The sequence below is a fragment of the Anomaloglossus baeobatrachus genome, chromosome 5 (assembly GCF_048569485.1).
Source record: "Anomaloglossus baeobatrachus isolate aAnoBae1 chromosome 5, aAnoBae1.hap1, whole genome shotgun sequence".
NCBI classification, from domain to species: Eukaryota; Metazoa; Chordata; class Amphibia; order Anura; family Aromobatidae; genus Anomaloglossus; species Anomaloglossus baeobatrachus.
The window spans coordinates 236,943,444-236,968,156 of record NC_134357.1 but is presented as its reverse complement, the minus strand read 5'-3'; the positions used below and the strand labels follow the sequence as shown (position 1 = coordinate 236,968,156).

Genomic DNA, 24,713 nt, shown 5'->3' with positions numbered 1-24,713 from the left:
ATATACACTGTGTGCATAGTGCAGGATTGTATAGCTATATACACTGTGTGCATAGTGCAGGATTGTATAGCTATATACACTGTGTGCATAGTGCAGGATTGTATAGCTATATACACAGTGTGCATAGTACAGGATTGTATAGCTATATACACTGTGTGCATAGTGCAGGAGTGTATAGCTATATACACTGTGTGCATAGTGCAGGATTGTATAGCTATATACACTGTGTGCATAGTGCAGGATTGTATAGCTATATACACTGTGTGCATAGTGCAGGATTGTATAGCTATATACACTGTGTGCATAGTGCAGGATTGTATAGCTATATACACTGTGTGCATAGTGCAGGATTGTATAGCTATATACACTGTGTGCATAGTGCAGGATTGTATAGCTATATACACTGTGTGCATAGTGCAGGATTGTATAGCTATATACACTGTGTGCATAGTGCAGGATTGTATGGCTATATACACTGTGTGCATAGTGCAGGATTGTATAGCTATATACACTGTGTGCATAGTGCAGGATTGTATAGCTATATACACTGTGTGCATAGTGCAGGATTGTATAGCTATATACACTGTGTGCATAGTGCAGGACTGTATAGCTATATACACTGTGTGCATAGTGCAGGATTGTATAGCTATATACGCTGTGTGCATAGTGCAGGACTGTATATCTATATACACTGTGTGCATAGTGCAGGATTGTATAGCTATATACACTGTGTGCATAGTGCAGGATTATATAGCTATATACACTGTGTGCATAGTGCAGGATTGTATAGCTATATACACTGTGTGCATAGTGCAGGATTGTATAGCTAGATACACTGTGTGCATAGTGCAGGATTGTATAGCTATATACACTGTGTGCATAGTGCAGGATTGTATAGCTATATACACTGTGTGCATAGTGCAGGATTGTATAGCTAGATACACTGTGTGCATAGTGTAGGATTGTATAGCTATATACACTGTGTGCATAGTGCAGGATTGTATAGCTATATACACTGTGTGCATAGTGCAGGATTGTATAGCTATATACACTGTGTGCATAGTGCAGGATTGTATAGCTATATACACTGTGTGCATAGTGCAGGATTGTATAGCTATATACACTGTGTGCATAGTGCAGGATTGTATAGCTATATACACTGTGTGCATAGTGCAGGATTGTATAGCTATATACACTGTGTGCATAGTGCAGGATTGTATAGCTATATACACTGTGTGCATAGTGCAGGATTGTATAGCTATATACACTGTGTGCATAGTGCAGGATTGTATAGCTATATACACTGTGTGCATAGTGCAGGATTGTATAGCTATTTACACTGTGTGCATAGTGCAGGATTGTATAGCTATATACACTGTGTGCATAGTGCAGGATTGTATAGCTAGATACACTGTGTGCATAGTGCAGGACTGTATAGCTATATACACTGTGTGCATAGTGCAGGATTGTATAGCTACATACACTGTGTGCATAGTGCAGGATTGTATAGCTATATACACTGTGTGCATAGTGCAGGATTGTATATCTATATACACTGTGTGCATAGTGCAGGATTGTATAGCTATATACACTGTGTGCATAGTGCAGGATTGTATAGCTATATACACTGTGTGCATAGTGCAGGATTGTATAGCTATATACACTGTGTGCATAGTGCAGGATTGTATAGCTATATACACTGTGTGCATAGTGCAGGATTGTATAGCTATATACACTGTGTGCATAGTGCAGGATTATATAGCTATATACACTGTGTGCATAGTGCAGGACTGTATAGCTATATACACTGTGTGCATAGTGCAGGATTGTATAGCTATATACACTGTGTGCATAGTGCAGGATTGTATGGCTATATACACTGTGTGCATAGTGCAGGATTGTATAGCTATATACACTGTGTGCATAGTGCAGGATTGTATAGCTATATACACTGTGTGCATAGTGCAGGATTGTATAGCTATATACACTGTGTGCATAGTGCAGGATTGTATAGCTATATACACTGTGTGCATAGTGCAGGATTGTATAGCTATATACACTGTGTGCATAGTGCAGGATTGTATAGCTATATACACTGTGTGCATAGTGCAGGATTGTATAGCTATATACACTGTGTGCATAGTGCAGGATTGTATAGCTATATACACTGTGTGCATAGTGCAGGATTGTATAGCTATATACACTGTGTGCATAGTGCAGGATTGTATAGCTATATACACTGTGTGCATAGTGCAGGATTGTATAGCTATATACACTGTGTGCATAGTGCAGGATTGTATAGCTATATACACTGTGTGCATAGTGCAGGATTGTATAGCTATATACACTGTGTGCATAGTGCAGGATTGTATAGCTATATACACTGTGTGCATAGTGCAGGATTGTATAGCTATATACACTGTGTGCATAGTGCAGGATTGTATAGCTATATACACTGTGTGCATAGTGCAGGATTGTATAGCTATATACACTGTGTGCATAGTGCAGGATTGTATAGCTATATACACTGTGTGCATAGTGCAGGATTGTATAGCTATATACACTGTGTGCATAGTGCAGGATTGTATAGCTAGATACACTGTGTGCATAGTGCAGGACTGTATAGCTATATACACTGTGTGCATAGTGCAGGATTGTATATCTATATACACTGTGTGCATAGTGCAGGATTGTATAGCTACATACACTGTGTGCATAGTGCAGGATTGTATAGCTATATACACTGTGTGCATAGTGCAGGATTGTATATCTATATACACTGTGTGCATAGTGCAGGATTGTATAGCTATATACACTGTGTGCATAGTGCAGGATTGTATAGCTATATACACTGTGTGCATAGTGCAGGATTGTATAGCTATATACACTGTGTGCATAGTGCAGGATTGTATAGCTATATACACTGTGTGCATAGTGCAGGATTGTATAGCTATATACACTGTGTGCATAGTGCAGGATTGTATAGCTATATACACTGTGTGCATAGTGCAGGATTATATAGCTATATACACTGTGTGCATAGTGCAGGACTGTATAGCTAGATACACTGTGTGCATAGTGCAGGATTGTATAGCTATATACACTGTGTGCATAGTGCAGGATTGTATAGCTATATACACTGTGTGCATAGTGCAGGATTGTATAGCTATATACACTGTGTGCATAGTGCAGGATTGTATAGCTATATACACTGTGTGCATAGTGCAGGATTGTATAGCTATATACACTGTGTGCATAGTGCAGGATTGTATAGCTATATACACTGTGTGCATAGTGCAGGATTGTATAGCTATATACACTGTGTGCATAGTGCAGGATTGTATAGCTATATACACTGTGTGCATAGTGCAGGATTGTATGGCTATATACACTGTGTGCATAGTGCAGGATTGTATAGCTATATACACTGTGTGCATAGTGCAGGATTGTATGGCTATATACACTGTGTGCATAGTGCAGGATTGTATAGCTATAGGTGCGTATATGTATAATTAGTGTGTATTACATTGTGTATATATGATGTGTGTTTGTATATGTGAAGATTATTGAACTCTGCCCATTCATGACAAGTAGAGACTGTATGTAAGGTTATGTAAAGTCATTATCCAGGCTTGGCACGTTATCAGGATTGCCGGTGTGAGCGATCACATGAGAGCTTGTCTCACACCCACTAGACTTATCCGTCTTTTCATAATGCACTTTTCTTGAAAAAGGCCCAGCACGTCTAGTCAACACATGACAATAAAATATACGAATCGCATATGTGCAGGCACGTGACCGCCCGCTCTCTCTAGCAACATCGGGAATCGGTGTGTGCACCACATGGTTGTCACGATTGAGACGTCTGCAGTCAGAGTAGAGGGTGCTTTACACGCTGCGACATCGCCAGCGATAGCTAGCGATGTCGTGCTCGTTAGCATCCGCTCTCGTCGTTCGTGCGACATTTGGTGATCGCTGCCGTAGCGAACATTATCGCTACGGCAGCTTCACACGCACATACCTTGTCAGCGACGTCACAGCGGCGTGACTAAGCGGCCGGCCAATAGCAGAGGAGGGGCGGAGATGAGCGGCCGGAACATGCTGCCCACCTCCTTCCTTCCTCATTGCCGGTGGACGCAGGTAAGGAGATGTTTGTCGCTCCTGCAGTGTCACACATAGCGATGTGTGCTGCCGCAGGAACGACGAACAATCTCGCTACTGACCAGACAACGATTTTTGATAAATGAACGACGTCTCACAGACCAACGATTTTTAACTCTTTTGCGATCGTTTAAGGTCGCTCCTAGGTATCACACACTGCGATGTCACTAACAACGCCGGATGTGTGTCACAAACACCGTGACCCCGACGATAAATCGTTAGCGATGTCGCAGCGTGTAAATGGCCCTTAAGAGCCAAACTTTGCATCAAGCCTCAACAATCCCTTTACTGTTTAGTTACATGGCTTTTTTTCTCTTTTTTGTAAACCTTAAAAACAATTCGTAAATATACTGTGGTAAAATTGTTGTTTTTTACTCCACGAAAACACTTTTTACATTTTAAAGCATTCACTTTGCAAATGCAACTGTCATTAAAGTGGTTGTCCTCTATTTAGATATTTAGATGCATCCCCCTTTCCATTTCTGTACTCCCCCATAAAAAATAAAAACAGCCTTTACTCACCCCTAGTGCTGGTGGCATTCTGATGATAAGGGCCCTGTTTCTCCCAGGACGTCGTTATTCAATGAGAGCCCTGCAGCCAATCAGCAATGACTTCATTTGCTCTTCTTTTTTCCCAGAAAAAGAGCTGTTCTGCTGCTCCCTGACTTCCCCACGAATGTCCGATATGTTCAAAGGAAGAGAAAATGAAGCAGCTGCTGATTAGCTGCAGGGCTGGCATTGCATGACAATGATATGCGAGCCACAATAGACCTACTGCTGGCATTGGAGGTGAGTAAAGGTAGTCTATATTCAATACCAGGGAATTTAGCAATATTCCGTGGTGGGTGTTGGATTAATGGACAACCCTTTAAAGCAATGCAGTTCGCCTTGTAAAAAACAAGCCCTCTTATGTTAACGGAAAAGAGATTAACTCCTTCCTCTCCTCTGCAGCTGTGATCCGATCACGAAGTCATACGCTAGTGTGACTCCAGCCGAAAACTCTGTATACTTACAAGAGATGTTGACGTGTTGTGGATTTGAAACACGCACCGCAGGGCAGTTTACCCTGCATGCATTAACAGAACAGTAGACCCATGAGATTTCTTTAAATTATTATTCATTAGCGCCATTTGTTCCATGGCACTGTGCATGTGAAGAGGGGCATACATAGACAAGTACAATAATCATGAAGAATATAACACGCAGACAGGTACAGGAGGATAGAGGACCCTGCCCGCGAGGGCTCACAGTATTAATCCCATCCACTTTGCTGGATCTGTAAGTCACTGCGTTAAGCTCAGGGAAAATACACAACATCAAAAACTGGGCACTTAACCTAAGGGTATTTCAATAAAAATATAGTGTTAAAGTAAAGGAAAATACCTATCCTAATATGTGGGTGTCAAATGAGCTGTTTAGACAGAGAGAGAAAATAATGTTATATCTTCTCTGCAGCTGCTTTCTCCCAGTCATCTGGGTTATGCCACGGCTTCTGGATGTGACCATAGATGGCTATTTGGATCTATTGCATGACATAATTTCTCATTAAAAACAGTTCCATCAAACCAGGTGTAATAATTGCAGAACAATAGCTAAATAGTACACAGAATATTCACACGAGCTGCAAACAGCCCCTCTGCATGTTCTAAAAATCTCGTTTGTGTGTGCGGGTATGGACAGTGCAAATGTGATCACAGAGGTGTATATAAATGATTGTGTGTGTAGCGCCCCGGAGACCCTCAGGGCACTACAGGGAACTGCATCCTCTAGGGTATAAAAGTGAATGCAGTGAAAACTTCATATTCTTACATATTTGGTCACAATAAAACATGGATTATAATAATTATGTTGGACATTCGCTATATCACAGACAAGAAAAGAGCAAGAAACAGGCGAACACAATCCCAATTCCTATTACAGTCTGGAGTCAGTTAGGAGAGTGTGGCACACAGGAGAGGTGTGCGGACGTGCCTGAGCTGGGTCCGTGTAACGGTGACCCCGGGGGCACAGGGAGAGGCCGTCAGGATGGGTACCGGAGATACCGCTGGGACCGGAGCACGAACGGGGCACAGGGCCCTAGGTCAAGTGCAAGTTTTATACTGTTTGGCAAATACCTGCCCGGTGAGGACACCTTCGCGGACTTCATCGAACCAAATAATCCGCGGGTATCAGCAGTAAACTAGGACCGGGTTCGGACACTTACCTCCCCACAGGGACTGCACTGCCCGCCATACGGAGATGGAGACTATACCCCAAAAGGGACAGTCGGGGCCCCCAAATGCTCCACGCTACGGGGACCCAATCAACTGAGAGTGACGGGGACAGAGCAACCTGGGTCCCTACATTGGCACTGGTCCTCCAAGGGACCTGAACCAGCAACCCCTGGGTCCAAGTGAGTAGAGACTGTTAAAGACAACCTGGTGTGGTCTCCGTTATTGCCCCATTACATCTCCCAGGCACAGCCCTACCTGCGAAGGGCCTACCATCACAGCTGGAGTACCCACATTCAGCAGCGGCAGTTCTCCATCCTTAACCGCAACCCGCAGGTGGTGTCGCATGACAAAAACTCTAATCTCCCCAGTAAATACCCCCCATTAACAAAAGGGGCCCAGGGCACGGGATCGGGCAACGGCCACCAGAGTGACATTCCCATTTGCAACCGCCCGGGAACGAGTACCCCATTCTCTGGGCAGTGCAAATGTGATCACAGAGGTGTATATAAATGATTGTGTGCTCTGATCACAAGTATGAGTATTATTTATATCAGGAAGAATCTGAATTATTTTTTTCATGGTCTACCTAGTATTTAAAGAGCTTATCCAAGACTTAGTTTTTAAGCTCATAGTAAGAGACAAAAAAACCAAAAAGAGCCAGGTAGTTGCTAACTAATGTAATTGACGCTGGCTGTGAATGCCTGTGATTCAGCAGCTCCATGTTAGCAGAGCAACTCTTCTTCTTGGGGCCTGCTCTGTTGATGATGCGCGATTGCTGATTTACAGCTGGCTCCCTACAATTCGGCAGCAGGGAGCTGGCTCTCAATCAGCATGAAGTTGGCAGTCGGCTGTATAGTGCCTCTAGTGATATATTAAGGAAAACTATGAGACCTAGGCTATGTGCATATTAAGGCGACATTACTGTGCACATGTTGGATTTCATGTCACTTCTTATAACTGCTTCATGATGCGGACACACTGAAGCAGATAAATGAAGTGATATTCTCATTCTTAAGTCGTCTTCTGCTTGGAAGCTGCCCACTCTCTATACTTAACAATTCATAGTAAGCGATGGCGGCAGTGGAGCTCCCACCAGAACAAAAAAAGAAAGGAAAAAACGTTGAGATCACCACGCCTGTCATGGAATGAGTGGACAGGATATCTTCAGAGGGTGCCAAATCAGGCATCAGTTCACACCTTTTGAATATTTTGTATATTTTGTCATTTTGCAAAAATTCAAGTGACCTTACTATGTTTATGAACTTCCATTACAATTTTTTTTTTATTGTGGTATCACGTCCATGGCATACTATATAATGTAGTCTATATAAACTCATGTGCACATTTACTTTGCCCCTACGTTATTAACACAAATTGCATGGTCTTGTATCGAGCTTTATGACTTGTGATTTTCTATTTTACCTTTTTGCTCTAGTTGAAAGTGTTTTGTGCCTAATTTATTGAGGATGAATAAAGACAGCAAACAGATGACGGAGAGGATATTAAGCCTCACCCTAGAGATGATCTACCTGCTGGCCGGAGAGGTGAGGGATTCTGTTGCTTGTCATGTCTTGTATCTCTTTATACAGCACGGACATGACCAGAGAGATGATGGGAATGTATATTGTGAAATCAATGTCTCTCCGCATACAGGATTACATAGTGGTGAAGAAGATAACTGATGAAGGTGGAGGATGGAGCAGGACCCAGGATACTGTCATGGAGTCTTCACCTCACTCACTGATTGATGAGAGAAGCCAGTATCAAAAAATCCTAGAACTCACCAGGAGAATCACTGAGCTGCTGACGGGAGAGGTGAGCACTGCTGCGATTTCTGGGGATTTATACAGTGACACTGTGACGGGGTCCTTCTCTGATATCACACAATCAACAGAGCGAGAGATGGCTGTACAATCCAAAGAGCATTTATTCCAAGCAAATCAAATGGTCCATAGCATAATCCACAAAACAGTGAGTAAAATTGTCCAGTAATGGCATGTCCCGGGGATCAGTCACAATCCTCCAGCAGTCCTTTTCCAGGCAAATGGGGGGTTTTCACAGTCTCTCTTGGATGCTGGCCGTAACCTCAGCTTTTCCCTCCCAGAGGATCAATCTTCTTCCTTCTCTCTTGAAGTTCTCAAACAGACTAACCAATCCTACAGGTAAGCAGAGAGTTTACAGTAGGTGGATCCCAGGCCCCCTCCCCCAGACTTAGGGACATGAACACTACAGGGGGTGATTACCTACAGACAATACAATGTACACAACAATACAAATAATGGACAGTGAACCATGCCTAAACATTAACCCACACAAAATGGTACATAACCCACAATATCACACCATCACAGACACCTAATAGGGCTAATGGTTATGAGTCATAACCATTATGAGTAAAGGAAGTTCCAGCATTTATCTTCAAAGATAAAATTAATCTGAATCCTTTATTTCATATGATAAAAATCCAATATAATACTCATTCAAGTAGAAAAAAAATAATCCTATGAGCTTACGCGTTTCAAACTGATATTATTACATGGTTCTTATTCATGGCTAAATATATTTCTACTGATTAATGATTGCACATGCCTCCTTCCCCCAGGATTTTCCCTGTGACATGAAGACGTTGAATGGCGCTATTGGTCATGCATGAGCCCTGCCTCTCCTGTCATTGTCTATGGCATTGATGGCATAGCCTTGTCCTGCACTAGCATCATCACTCATATTGAATAGCCAAGCATCTATAGTGAACAATCAAGTTTTTTTACATTAAAGGGTGCTTTACATGCTGCGACATCGCTAATGATTCATCGTCGGGGTCACGGTGTTTGTGACGCACATCCGGCGGCGTCAGCGACATCGCAGCGTGTGACACGTACGAGCGACCTACAACGATCGCAAAAGTGGTAAAAATCGTTGGTGTTGGAGAGGTCGTCCAAACACCAAATATCGTTGTCTGGTGAGTAGCAATGTTGTTCCTCGTTCCTGCGGCATCACACATCGCTATGTGTGACACCTCAGGGGCGACGAACATCTCCTTACCTCCGTCCACCAGAAAAGGAGGAAGGAAGGAGGTGGGCGGCATGTTCCGGCCGCTCATCTCCGCCCCTCCTCTGCTATTGGATGGCTGCCGTGTGATGCCGCTGTGACGCCGCACGAACCGCCCCCTTAGAAAGGAGGTGGTTCACAGGCAACAGCGATGTCGCAGGGAAGGTAAGTAGTGTGACGGGTGTTAGCGATGTTGTGCTCCACGGGCAGCGATTTGCCCGTGACGCACAACCGACGGGGGCGGGTACGCTCGCTAGCAATATCAGTACCGATATCACAGCGTGTAAAGTACCCTTAAGATCCTGGTCTAAAAACTGTAATCCATTTGGCCCATAGTCTGTTAGATATGTTAGTATTTGTTTCCTGCATAGTTTACTACCTCTGCTTACTTATTTAAAAAGTACTTGGCTTCAGTTAAGCATCCCATCTTGATTGTAAGAAGTACGTTCTTCAGTGACTATATATCCCAAAGTTGCCCTTCCAAGTCATAGTAAATGGGGCTATGGCCAGATCACATCTATCTCTAGCTATGGCTATTAAGAGCATGCTATATGAACTGCAGATGCAGGTCTATAAAAGAAGACTATACTGTCACGCTTGGTACGGGGGAGTTCCAAGTGAATGGCTAAAGGGAAAGGAATCCTTGTGTCTAGGGAAGGGGGAGGTGGTGATTCCTTACCAAACCTACTGGTGATCCCTACAGCTTCTCACCACCTTAGATAGGTTGCGCACCTATGCGCTAGGTCGGATCCTAACCCTAGGTATCCCTAAATAGGGAACGGGTGGGATAAGTTCTTCGTCAACCCCACTAAACACTAAAAAAGACACAAGGAGGACACATGACTCAGGTAGAAATTCAGCAAAGTTTCAGCAAGAGTACCATAGATTTCTGCTGGCCACCTGTTTGCATCTATCCTTGAATGAACTGAAAACTATGCAGGGAAGATGTGAGTATTTAAGCACAAAGGGAATACAGATAATTAGCAGCTGGAATGAAGGAGCGATCCGCTGGGTCCTAAAGAGGAAGAGATGAAAACCCAGCAGGAAAGCTACCTAGTACAATGAATACTAACAGCAATAATAATAGAAAGTCAGGGAGCATTTTGCTCAGCTAAACACTGTGACCTTCTATTGCCAGAAACCACATGACTGTCACCCATGACACACCTGTGACATATACTTAGGGGAAGCTAACAATCTAGGCTATGCAACATTCACATCATAGGGAGTGTGAAAGAAACTGGAGCCAACAGCATCTTCTAAACAGTGTACGAACCTAGGGTGTCTTCTCTGAACACTGTTGACATCCGCACCCTGGAGGTGATAGCTGATTAATGGGGGCATGGGTGGCGTGTGTTGAATCTTCACCAAGCTTATATGGATGACCTATCATAAGGATTGGTCATCAGTATAAAAGTACTGGAAGAAAGGAACATGCGATATGTCAGAAAGTCCTAGCATCTTATTATAAGAAACAAGCATGCTGTAAGAGCACAAAAATATGTAAAGGGGTATCTGACACTGAAAATAATTTTCTCCTAGGCAATCAAAATATTTTCAAAATATCAAACATAGGCATATTCAAATTTCATCATCTGATGAATCCAATCTGCGCCATCTTGCATGACCGCTAAAGCCTGTGATCTGCTCCAGCGGTCAGATGACTAGAAGAGAGTAGACCTCCGTAGTGCTCTGGATTCATGGGAGGAGGATAATAGCAGTTGAGTATGTTTCTCTGATTTGTAAGTGTGTAAATACAGCTCTGAATTGGATTTGAAGCCCTTTGTCAGTCTCTTTCACCTCCTGTTCTGTTTCTTTGCCTCCCTAATCCAATTTTTTCAGTGTTCGAGCATGAAGATGAAGAATATACTTACTTTAGGGCTAATACACTCTCATTGGATGATAACTCAGGCAATGCATTTTAGAAAGCTGTCTGCTCCATTAAAAGACCAATATTTTGGGGTCTTGATTCTAGAAGTAGATCAAGTCATTGGGGGACAATAGGTGTTGATACGAATGCCCCGGGCTGGATTGTAGCACTGAAATGCCTCTGACAGAGGTAATTAAGTGCTGCAGTAAAAAGGAGGCAGAGAGGTTCAAGAGGTTGTCAGCAGCAACATGTTAGGCATTTTTAATTTTCATGGACTAATTATAAAATTCTGTAGAGCATCTGTGGGGTAAAAATGATCATTACACTCCAGGATGAATTCCTTATACTTTTTTCAAAATGGGGTTCCTATTGTCTGTTTCTTTTGGTTTTTTTTTGCTTTTCTAGCACCATTGGGCTTTGTAAACTATTAACTATTTCAGCCATATCTGCACTACGAAAGTCAAATGATGATCCTACTTTCTGAGCGAGCCCTGCTGTGTGCCCAAAAGAGTAGGGTACAACCACATATGGTGCATTGTGGTATTGTAATAAATTATATTTTGAGCTAAATATTTTTACTATTGTAAGAAAATTAAAGAGAATCTGTCAGTTGGATCAACCCTTTTAAGATTTCTATATGGATATGTAGGTCATAGGAGCTGAATAAAATGATACCTTGATATCTGTAATCCAATGTCTTATTCCAGAGATATCCACTTTTTTTTTTCTTATATGTGAACAAGATTATATGATCTATGGGCCGGAGAGAGATCTCCCCGAGAGTCTGTCTCCAGAGCTTATTTTATATGAAAGGGAGAAAACTTTTTTGTTTAAGAACCCAAAATAAAAAGTTAAACGGTTTACAAAATAGTAAAACATATAAAAAGATAAAATATATATAATAAAAATACAGGTAAGGTGGAAAAGGCAAGGCAATGTTATAGAATGTGTACTTCTGTGTGTGTTTTTATATATATATATATATATAGTAGCTGTAGTACCCGGGCGTTGCACGGGATAGTAACTGTCTGTCTGTCTCTCTCCCAGTCTCTGTCTGTGTGTCGCTGTCTGTCTGTCTCTCTATCTGTGCCCTTTTTTGTCTGTCTGTGTCTATGTCTGTCTGTTTCTATCTCTGTCTGTATTTGTAGCAGTCTGTTGCCATCTCTGTGTCTGTCTGTCTCTCTCTTTCCCCGTCTGTCTTTGTCTGTCTCTTTCCCGGGCTGTCTCTTTCCCGGGCTGTCTCTTTCCCGGGCTGTCTCTTTCCCGGGCTGTCTCTTTCCCGGGCTGTCTCTTTCCCGGGCTGTCTCTTTGCTCGGGCTGTCTCTTTGCTCGGGCTGTCTCTTTGCTCGGGCTGTCTCTTTGCTCGGGCTGTCTCTTTGCTCGGGCTGTCTCTTTGCTCGGGCTGTCTCTTTGTCCGGGCTGTCTTTGTCCGGGCTGTATCTTTCTAGGTCTGTCTCTTTGCCCATCTGTCTCTTTCCAGGTCTGTCTCTTTCCATGTCTGTCTGTCTCTCTCTGTCTCTCTCACCACTTATCTTATTACCTCACACATAAGCTTCTTATACTAACAGTTTATTTTGTTCTTATAGCAACCACTGACAGTTGCTAGTAATAGCCAGCAGTACCCACCTATTCAGTTTAATGGAGGCTGGATTTTTGAGAGTAACTGTAAAGCGTGGGGTTAATTTTTCCCGTCAAAACAGTCTATGATGTTCCCTGGGTCACATGGGGTGTCTGCAAAATTTCATAATTGTAATTGCGACGGTGCAAATTCCTTTAGCGGACATACACATGCATGCATACATACATACATACATACATACATACATACATACATACATACATACATACACTGAGCTGTATATATTATATATATATATATATATATATATATATATATATATATATATTTATTTCAGTGGGTACATAAAGTAGTTAGACCCCCTTAAATTTTTCACTCTGTTTCATTTCAGCCATTTGGTAAATTCAAAAAAGTTCTTTCTTTTTTCTCATTAATGTACACTCTTCACCCCATCGTAACAGAAAAAAATACCAGAAGTGTAGAAATTTTTGCAAATTTATTAAACAACGAAAACTGAAATATCACATGGTCATGAGTATTCAGACCCTTTGCTCAGTATTGAGTAGAAGCACCCTTTTGAGCTAGTACAGCCATGAGTCTTCTTGTCAATAATGCAACAAGTTTCTCACACCTGGATTTGGGGATCCTCCTCCATTTTTCTTTGCAGATCCTCTCCAGTTCTGTCAGGTGTGATGGTGAACGTTGGTGAACAGCCATTTTCAGGTCTCTCTAGAGATGCTCAATTGGGTTTAGGTCAGGGCTCTGGCTGAACCAGTCAAGAATAGTCCCAGAGTTGTTCTGAAGCCACTCCTTTGTTATTTTAGCTGTGTGCTTAGGGTCATTGTCTTGTTGGAAGGTGAACCTTCTGCCAAGTCAGAGGACCAGAGCACTCTGGAAGAGTTTTTCTTCCAGGATATCTTTGTACTTGGCCGCATTCATCTTTCCTTCAATTGTAACTAGTCGTCCAGTCCCTGCAGCTGAAAAACACCCCAATAGCATGATGCTGCCACCACCATGTTTCACTGTTGGTTTTGTATTGGGCAGGTGATGAGCAGTGCCTGGTTTTCTCCAAACATACCGCTAAGAATTATCACCAAAAAGTTCTATCTTCATCTCATCAGACCAGAGAATGTTATTTCTCATAGTCTGGGAGCCCTTCATGTGTTTTTGCCTACTCTATGCAGGCTTTCATATGTCTTGCACTGAGTAGAGGCTTCCGTCAGGCCACTCTGCCATAAAGGCCCGACTGGTGGAGCCTTCAGTGATAGTTGACTTTGTGGAACTTTCTCCCATCTCCCTACTGCATCTCTGGAGCTCAGCCACAGTGCTCTTGGGGCTCTTTTTTACCCATCTCACCAAGGCTCTTATCCCACGATTGCTCAGTTTGGCTGGTTGGCCAAGTCTAGGAAGAGTTTTGGTGGTCCCAAACATCTTCCATTTAAGGATTATGGCGGCCACTGTGCTCTTAGCAAACTGGAGTACTGCAGAAATTCTTTTGTATCCTTGGCCAGATCTGTGCCTTGCCACAATTCTGTCTCTGAGCTCCTTGGGCAGTTCCTTTGACCTCACGATTCTCATTTGGTCTGACATGCACTGTGAGCTGTGAGGTCTTATATAGACAGGTGTGCGCCTTTCCAAATCAAGTCCTATCAATTTAATTAAACACAGCTGGACTCCAATGAAGGAGTAGAACCATCTCAAGGAGGATCACAAGGAAATGGACAGCATGTGACTTAAATATGAGTGTCTGAGCAAAGGGTCTGAATACTTATGACCATGGGATATTTTAGTTTTTCTTGTTTAATAAATTTGTAAACATTTCTAGATTTCTGTTTTTTTTCTGTCAAGATGGGGTGCAGAGTGTACATTAATGAGAAAAAAAAATGAACTTTTTTTGAATTTATCAAATGGCTGAAATGAAAGAGTGAAAAATTTAAAGGGGTATGAATACTTTCTGTACCCACTGTATATATACACACGTGGTCAAAATTGTTGGTACCCCTTGTTTAATGAAAAACCCACAAAGGTCACAGAAATAACTTGAATCTGACAAAAGTAATAATAAATTAAAATCTATGAAAATGAACAAATGAAAGTCAGACATTGCTTTTCAACCATGCTTCCACAGAATCAAAAGGTTGAGCAACAAAATATTCAGTTAAGGAGGAGGGCACCATCATTTCTCTTAAGGGCTATTTCATGAGTTTTATTTTTTTTTAAATTCTGTGGAAGCAGAAAAGCAGCACTGTCTAACTTTCATTTGCTCATTTTCATAGATTAATAATAAATAAAAACTCTTGTCAGATTCAAGTTATTTCTGTGATCATTGTGAGTTTTTCTTTTATTAAACAAGAGGTATCAAAAATTTTGACCACGGGCGTGTGTGTATAAATAATACATATATATAAAATCTCTCTAGCTATCTACCTAGATAGATATTTATGTATATATATATGTGTGTGTGTGTATGTATATATATATATATATATATATATATATATATATATATATATATATATATATATATATATATATATATATATATATATATATATATATATATATATATATAATATGATGTTGTTGTGTGTAGGGCGCTGTACATGTTCTGGGTGTTGTCTGGGTGTGGCGGGGGGTGAGAGCGGTGTTGTATGTGTGTTGTGTGTGTTGCGTTGTTTGTGGAGCGCTGTGTGTCTGTAGCGTTGTGTGTGTGTGTTGCGCGGTTTGTGTGTGTGTGGTGTGTTTTGGGGGGAGGTATGTTTTGTGCAATGTGTGTGTTGTGCGGTATGTGCGTATATTTGTGTGTGCCGCGGTGTTTGTGTGTTGGGTGTTGTGTGTGTGTGCAGCGTTGTGTGTGTGGGTGTCTGTGTAGGGCAGTTATTTGTGGTTCCCAGTGTGTGTGTGGTGTGTTGTGTAGTGCGCGCGCGCGTGTGTGTGTGTGTTGGGGGGAGGTGTGCACTTCCCATCGTGCTCCATCCCCCATGCAGTGCACTCCCCATCGTGCTCCATCCCCCATGCAGCGCACTCCCCATCGTGCTCCATCCCCTATGCTGCGCACCCCCCATCGTGCTCAATCTCCCATGCTGCGCACTCCCAAACGTGCTCCATCCGCCATGCTGCGCACTCCCAAACGTGCTCCATCCGCCATGCTGCGCACTCCCCATCGTGCTGCATCCCCCATGCTGCGCACTCCCCATCGTGCTCCATCCCCCATGCTGCACCAGCATCAGCCTCTCTGCCCGCAGCATCAGCCTCTCTCATCCCAGCATCAGCCTCTCTGTCCCCAGCATCAGCCTCTCTGTCCCCAGCATCAGCCTCTCTGTCCCCAGCATCAGCCTCTCTGTCCCCAGCATCAGCCTCTCTGTCCCCAGCATCAGCCTCTCTACCCGCAGCATCAGCCTCTCTACCCGCAGCATCAGCCTCTCTACCCGCAGCATCAGCCTCTCTACCCGCAGCATCAGCCTCTCTACTCGCAGCATCAGCCTCTCTACCCGCAGCATCAGCCTCTCTACCCGCAGCATCAGCCTCTCTACCCGCAGCATCAGCCTCTCTGTCCCCAGCATCAGCCTCTCTGTCCCCAGCATCAGCCTCTCTCCTCCCAGCATCAGCCTCTCTTATCCCAGCATCAGCCTCTCTCCTCCCAGCATCAGCCTTTTCTGTCCCCAGCATCAGCCTCTCTCCTCCCAGCATCAGCCTTTTCTGTCCCTAGCATCAGCCTCTCTCCTCCCAGCATCAGCCTCTCTCATCCCAGCATCAGCCTCTCTCCTCCCAGCCTCCCCCAGCCTCAGCCTCCCCCAGCATCAGCCTCTCTCCTCCCAGCATCAGCCTCTCTCCTCCCATCCTACCCCAGCCTCAGCCTCCCCCAGCATCAGCCTCTCTCCTCCCAGCATCAGCCTCTCTCCTCCCAGCCTACCCCAGCCTCAGCCTCCCCCAGCATCAGCCTCTCTCCTCCCAGCATCAGCCTTTTTGGTCCCCAGCATCAGCCTCTCTCCTCCCAGCCTACCCCAGCCTCCCCCAGCATCAGCCTCTCTTCTCTCAGCCTCCCCATCCCAGCCTTCCCCAGGATCAGCCTCTCTCCTCCCAGCCTCCTCCAGCATGCCGTGCTCCTCTGCCGACACTCACAGATCCGATCGCATACACTCACACACACACACACACACACACCCCCGATCGCATACACTCACACACACCCGATCGCATACACTCACGCACACACACATTGACGATATTGCACATACGCGCTCATACTCACAACATCCTGAGATACCACATGCTTCTGGCCATGTGATCCTCCGGCAGGTCCTGGAAGCTCACAGCACAGTATCGCCGCCGAGAAGCAAGCGATATCCCAGGATGTTGTATGTGGATGTGATGTGATGTGTGTGTGAGGTGTGTGTGAGAGTGAGTGTGATCTGATATGTGTGTGTGTGTGTGCTGTTATGTGTGTATGTTCCGCCGCTGCAGGACCTTGATGCGCTGGTAACTATGCTACCATGGTTACCAGCGTATCTCGTCCCCCGCTCGCACGGGAGCCCACACCAGCATACGCCGGCCAGCCCCAGCAATGCGAGGGTATGTGTCGGCTGGTTTGGCGGCGTACGCTGATGTGGGCTCCCAGGGGTACAGTACTCACCTGGTAGTCGTGGCTCCGTGACCGTGTCGGTTCGGGGAATGCGTGGGGGGGGCGGGGCCAGAGCTAGCGTGCATTGCGTGAGGGGGCGGGGCGTGGCCGAGTTGCCAATGCCTGCAGGGTGCCGGGGCGAGAGGCCAATCTGGGGGGTGGCGGAGCCTGGGCGAGCGGCCGGCCAATCCGTGTGGGGGCGCAGCCTGGGCGAGCGGCCAATCCGTGCGAGGGGGCGGGGCCATGGCGAGCCCAGCGGCCAATCAGCTTTGTGTCACCGTAAGGACACAATTTTGGAGCAAGACAGACAGGCAGACAGAATAAGGCAATTATATATATAGATATATTACAGACCAAAAGTTTGGACACACCTTTGTGCAGCAGGCCTTCATGGTAAAATAGCTGCTAGGAAACCACTGCTAAGGACAGGCAACAAGCAGAAGAGACTTGTTTGGGCTAAAGAACATAAGGAATGGACATTAGACCAGTGGAAATCTGTAATTTGGTCTGATGAGTCCAAATTTGAGATCTTTGGATCCAACCACCTTGTCTTTGTAGAAAAGGTGAACGGATGGACTCTACATGCCTGGTTCCCACCATGAAGCATGGAGGAGGAGGTGTGATGGTGTGGGGGTGCTTTGCTGGTGACACTATTGGGGATTTATTCAAAATTGAAGGCATACAGAACCAGCATGCTTACCACAGCATCTTGCAGCTGCATGCTATTCCATCCGGTTTGCGTTTAGTTGTACCATCATTTATTTTACAACAGGACAATGACCCCAAACACACCTCCAGGCTGTGTAAGGGCTATTTGACTAAGAGGGAGAGTGATGGGGTGCTACGCCAGATGACCTGGTCTCCACAGTTACCAGACCTGAACCCAATCGAGATGGTTTGGGGGTGAGCTGGACCGCAGAGTGAAGACAAAAGGGCCAACAAGTGCTAAGCATCTCTGGGAACTCCTTCAAGACTGTTGGAAAACCATTTCCAGTGACTACTTCTTGAAGCTCATCAAGAGAATGCCAAGAGTGTGCAAAGTAGTAATGAAAGCAAAAGGTGGCTACTTTGAAGAACCTAGAATATAAGACATATTTTCAGTTGTTTCACACTTTTTTAAGTATTTAATTCCACATGTGTTAATTCATAGTTTTGATGCCTTCAATGTGAATCTACAATTTTCAGAGTCCTGAAAATAAAGCTAACTCTTTGAATGAGAAGGTGTGTCCAAACTTTTGGTCTGTACTGTGTATATAATATATATAATATAAAATAAAATAATTAGTGCCTTGCGAAAGTTTTCGGCCCCCTTGAATTTTTCAACCTTTGTTAATGTTCTGGTGAAGAATCAACAACAAGTGGGACACAATTGTGAAGGTGATTGATATTTGTTGCTTATTTTACATTTTTGTAAAAAATAAATAACTGAAAAGTGGAGCGTGCAATATTATTTGTCCCCTTTAAGTTAGTACTTTGTAGCACCACCTTTTGCTGTGATTACAGCTGCAGTCGCTTGGGGTATGTCTCTATTAGTTTTGCACATCGAGAGACTGAAATTCTTGCCCATTCTTCCTTTGTAAACAGCTGGAACTCAGTGAAGTTGGATGGAGAGCGTTTGTGAACAACAATTTTCAGCTCTTTCCACAGATTCTCAATTGGATTCAGGTCTGGACTGTGACTTGGCCATTCTAACACCTGGATACGTTTATTTGTGAACCCTTCCATTGTAGATTTTGCTTTATGTTTGGGATCATTGTCTTGTTGGAAGACAAATCTCCGTCCCATTCTCAGGTCTTTTGCAGATTCCAACAGGTTTTCTTCAAGAATGGTCCTGTATTTGGCTCCATCCATCTTCCCATCAATTTTAACAATTTTCCCTGTCCCTGTTGAAGCAAAGCAGGCCCAAACTATGATGCTGCCACCATCATGTTTGACAGTGGGGATGGTGTGTTCAGGGTGATGATCTGTGTTGCTTTTACGCCAAACATATAGTTTTTGGCATTGTTCCCAAAATGTTCCTTGCCACCCTTCCATAAAGACCAGATTTGTGCAGTATACGACTGATTGTTGTCCTACGGACAGACTCTCCCACCTCAGCTGTAGATCTCTGCAGTTCATGCAGAGTGATCATGGGCCTCTTGGCTGCATCTCTGATCAGTCTTCTCCTTGTTTGAGATGAAAGATTGGATGGACGGCAGGGTCTTGGTAGATTTGCAGTGGTATGATATACCTTCCATTTCAATATGATCGCTTGCACAGTACTTCTTGGGATGTTTAAAGTTTTGGAAATATTTTTGCAACAAAATCCGGCTTTAAACTTCTCCACAACAGTATCACAGACCTTCCTGTTGTGTTCCTTGGTCTTCATGATGCTATCTGCGCTTTACACAGAACACTGAGACTATCACAGAGCAGGTGCATTTATACGGAGACATTATTACACACAGGTGGATTATATTTATCATCATCAGTCATTTAGGACAACATTGGATCATTCAGAGATCCATTGGATCATTCAAAGATCCTCAATGAACTTCTGGAGTGAGTTAGCTGCACTGAAAGTAAAGGGGATGAATAATATTGCACGCCCCACTTCAGTTTTTTATTTTTTACAAAAAGTTAAAATAAGCAATAAATATCGTTCACCTTCTCAATTGTGTCCCACTTGTTGATTCTTCACCATAACATTACATTTTTTAACTTCATGTTTGAAGCTTGAAATGTGGGAAAAGGTTGCAAAATTCAAGGGGGCCGAATACTTTTGCAAGGCACTGTATGTACAGTGCCTACAAGTAGTATTCAACCCCCTGCAGATTTAGCAGGTTCACACATTCGGAATTAACTTGGCATTGTGACATTTGGACTGTAGATCAGCCTGGAAGTGTGAAATGCACTGCAGAAAAAAAGAATGTTATTTCTTTTTTTATTTTTTTGTTAAATTGTGAAAAGTTTATTCAGAGGGTCATTTATTATTCAACCCCTCAAACCACCAGAATTCTGTTTGGTTCCCTTAAAGTATTAAGAAGTATTTCAGGCACAAAGAACAATGAGCTTCACATGTTTGGATTAATTATCTCTTTTTCCAGCCTTTTCTGACTAATTAAGACCCTCCCCAAACTTGTGAACAGCACTCATACTTGGTCAACATGGGAAAGACAAAGGAGCATTCCAAGGCCATCAGAGACAAGATCGTGGAGGGTCACAAGGCTGGCAAGGGGTACAAAACCCTTTCCAAGGAGTTGGGCCTACCTATCTCCATTGTTGGGAGCATCATCCGGAAGTGGAAGGCTTATGAAACTACTGTTAGCCTTCCACGGCCTGGACAGCCTTTGAAAGTTTCCACCCGTGCCGAGGCCAGGCTTGTCCGAAGAGTCAAAACAAAACCAGTTGAATAATTAGGTCCATAATATCAACACCCATATATATGAACGGTCACCAGAAAAGACCACAAGAACAGCAAAAAGACCTTCATATTATATAATTATTGCACCTCTATCTAAATTAATATTACGAAACATATTTCATTTTATAATAAGGTGCAAATTTATTCATGAATATACAAAGTTAATACAAGGGATAGTAGCAAAAGAAGCACAGATCACACAGTAGTGTTGGTGGATACATGTTAAAACAGGGGGGCGCGCCTGGGGGGTTCAACCCAAACCCATGATCATGTAAGAAAAAATCCATAGGATACAATAACCAATGGGACAGATCAACATATTATCCAGAAGATCCCATGACATATAGAGCATACAGTGTCAATTATTGCATAATTTCCTCATCAGTTCACATTTCAATTTCCAGTGAGGTTAGCCATGTATATACAGCAACCTGACAATATAAAGAGCAATATTGCATAGAAAGAAAGTTCAGTCTTGATCCTACGTCAAGGGAGGCAATTACAAGCATGATACAACCCTTGACATAGTAATACACCGATCAGACCCTCTTGGATGATGGTAAATGCCCAAAACTTTCCCTGACAAAATAGTGCCAACAGGGATCCTGGATAAAACCAGCAAACAATGTTGCTGGAAACGGTATCTTACCAACAGGGTTTTAGGGAGACCCTCACAATGCACACCCCCCTGCACCTCGACGCGTTTCGCTGCCGCTTCGTCGGGAGGTGCAGAGGTGATGTGGGTGGTCGTTTTTATAGAGGCCAGTGTACCTTAACGTCCTATAGTGGCGCGCCGCGGACGCCCGATGTCCATCATCCACGCCGCCCGGCGTCCCGGAAGTCAGACCGCGCATGCGCGCAGGACAGACTCCCAATAGGACGCCGGGCAGCGAGGAGGAGAGAAGATCAGGGGGCCGGGCGCGCACAGGACGGAGGCTGTCGGTGCCATGTTGGAAAAGGGAAATACCCGATATCCGTCCCCCGCACCGGCCGGCGTCACAGAGGCCAGACCGCGCATGCGCACCAGTCAGACCACTAGTGTGACGTCGGGCAGAGAGGAGGAAGGAAGATCAGGGGGCCGTGTGCATATCGAGCAGAGGCTGGCAATACCATATTGGTGGAGGGAAAGGGCAGGGGCAGCACAGTAATGCCGCACAGAGAACGAACAGCCTAATACATACAAAAATAAATAAACAAACATCACACCAATGTTACAGTAAATTACAATACAGGCATTTTTAAGGTGTGCGGTTCATATATATGGCTGTAAGTCCATAGGTGCAGACATAATTTCCACTTTCCTCTCCTTTGCATTCCTTCTTTAACATCCCATCCATCCTGAATGTCAGGCCTACATAACCAACCACATCTATAAGTGAAAAAAATATATATAAAAAAAAAAGTTAAAAACATAAACATAAGGGGGCGTGTCCAGGATGCTGAGCTGAGTGGACGTGGGGAAGAGGAGCTCCTGTTGACCCTCAGCTAAATCAGCACTTATCATAAGCATAAACCTACTCACCGGCTCTCAGGATGGGACCACGGAGGATTAAACCATCGCAGCAGGCATCGGTGCCCCCCCCGCTGCACACCACGGCGCTGGATACTTTCTTGGGCCTGGAACAGGGTCCAGGGGAGGCCCGGACGCCATCTTTCCAGGAGCATGGAGGGGAAATGGAGGCACTGGCCCGGCCTGCTAAGCAGCAAGAGAAGGAGGAGTGGGTGAGCGGGGACACAGGGGAAAGTGGAGGAATCTCTGCAGCAGTTCCAACAGGGAATGCCTTGGCTCAGCAGCCCTGCACTGCATCGGATCCTCAGGCACAGCAGCAGCAGGCCCAGGAGCACATAGTGGCTGTGGGAGATAAGGTGGAGGTCGGGGGGCAGCCCTCCCCACTGCCGGGAGAAGAAGGGACTGCAGCTACAGCTGGTAATATCAGGGAACAGAGCAGCCTGCTTCCCCCCTCTGGGCCTCGGTGTGGAGATCAACTTCCCCAGCTTCCCCAGCACCAGACTAAAACTCCAGTGTCTATTACTGCAGGTGCTCACCTTAAAGGGCCAGACACCTTCTATAAGGACATGCATGATTTCATAAGTAAACTTCCTTCTAAAGAGGACTTTCAATGCCTCATACATGAGGTTAAAGCAACTTGCAGGTCAGAAATAGCTGAAGTGAGGAGAGATTTGCAGCAATTGTCTGGCAGAATTGAATCCCTGGAGGAAGAGCATGACATCACCAGATCCCATGTATCAGAATTACACAAACTGGCAACATCGCAACAAAAAATTATGGAGGATATGCAGTCTCACATAGAGGATCTCGACAACAGAGGACGCTGTTGCAATGTCCGTGTGAGGGGGGTCCCAGAGTCAGATGGGCCCGAGGACACAAACTCCATACTACAATCCATCTTTAATGAAGTGTTGGACGCTCCCCCTTCTAACATCATCAAGCTGGACAGGGCACACAGGGCTTTACAGCCGAAAAATTTATCCACCCAACCCCGGGACATCATTTGTTGCATTCACGACTTCTCCACCAAAGAACTGATCATGGCTAAGGCTAGAATGAGGCGCACGGCATCTGTGTTCAAAGGCAAGGAAATCCAGCTTTTCCCGGATCTTTCTCGCATCACACTCCAGAAAAGGCGGCACCTCAAACCCCTCCTCACGAGCCTGAAGGAGCACCAGGTTCCATACCGCTGGGGTTACCCGTTTGCACTAACAGCGCGCAGAGGGGGTAAATCGGCGACCCTTCGCACTCCAGCAGATACCACTCTGTTCTGTGAAGCACTGGACATTCCAGCGGTCTGTATCCCAGATTGGGACTTGCAAAGGTTGGAAGGTCCGCCCCCTCCCGTGTGGTCCAAGGTGAGGGGTGGAGGGCGTGGGGCTTTGGGGGGGAGAGGAGGTAGGGGCCGCGGGTCGCTCCCCTCCCCGGCTCGCCGTTGAGGACACTCCTTAACCTGGTTGGTGCCTATTTCTTATACCCTCTGAGTTCCAGTGGCTGAGCATGCTTTGTGATACTGTGACTCTCTCTACAGCAAGCCTCTGACTGTCCATTGTGTCATCTGCGGCCCTCTGGGTCTGTTGAGCTGCATAAGGGGGGGGGGCTGTAGCCACAATGATGCCGTGGGGGGTAGGGGGGTTGGCGGGAGCCCGGTCCCCTTACTTGGAGTTAGTGGTTGAGGTTTTTTGTTTTTTTTTTTCTCCCTTGTTTCCTTTAGGCACGGGCCCGTGCCCACTGGACTGATCCCCGTGGGAGGGCTACTGGGGAGTGAGGTGGGTGGCTCTCTCAGCCCAGACGGGTTGGGGAACCTCCCTCTAGGTCTCTCCCTTCCGGGTTTACCCCCCGGGAATCTATGCCTAAGGTTTATGCATTTTGGTTAATGTTCTTAGTTCATGTTCATTTCTATGTTTGTCCTTGTCTTCCCCCCTCCCCGATGTTTTTTCCTTATGTGTCCTTTCAGGTACCACCCCTTCTAGAGTCCCTGGGAGCTGCGGCCCTTTGTCGTATGGACCTTCTCCTCTGGCCGGCTTCACAGGGGAAGTCATGCCCCCGACGGTATAGGTGTGCCATTAGCTTTTTCTTACTTCTAAGTTTTAGATATGACCCGCATTATCTCTCTTAACGTAAAAGGTCTGAATTCACCCCGTAAGAGGAAATTGCTGCTACAGGAACTGAAAACATCAGGTGCAGACATAGCCTTTATCCAAGAAACACATTTTGTGGAATCAAACACTTTCAAATTTGCATCCCACCGCTTTCCCATCCATTACTCGGCTTACTCGGGCTCCAAGAGGGGGGGAGTTGCTATTTT

The 24,713-nt window shown here is 44.8% G+C and overlaps 1 protein-coding gene across 8 annotated transcripts in view; it reads left to right on the top strand.

The window, feature by feature from the left end:
• Positions 1-24,713, top strand: part of LOC142311090 (uncharacterized) — a 337,525-nt gene that overhangs the window by 113,744 nt on the left and 199,068 nt on the right. For 4 of the 8 annotated variants that reach the window (XM_075349174.1, XM_075349175.1, XM_075349173.1 and 1 more), the window contains exons 2-3: positions 7,810-7,918; positions 8,028-8,189. In XM_075349174.1, the coding sequence (XP_075205289.1) occupies positions 7,841-7,918; positions 8,028-8,189 (240 nt within the window). In that variant the 5' untranslated portion in view covers positions 7,810-7,840. The remainder of the gene's footprint in view (positions 1-7,809; positions 7,919-8,027; positions 8,190-24,713) is intronic. The other 4 variants (XM_075349176.1, XM_075349172.1, XM_075349171.1 and 1 more) reach the window with 1 other exon arrangement.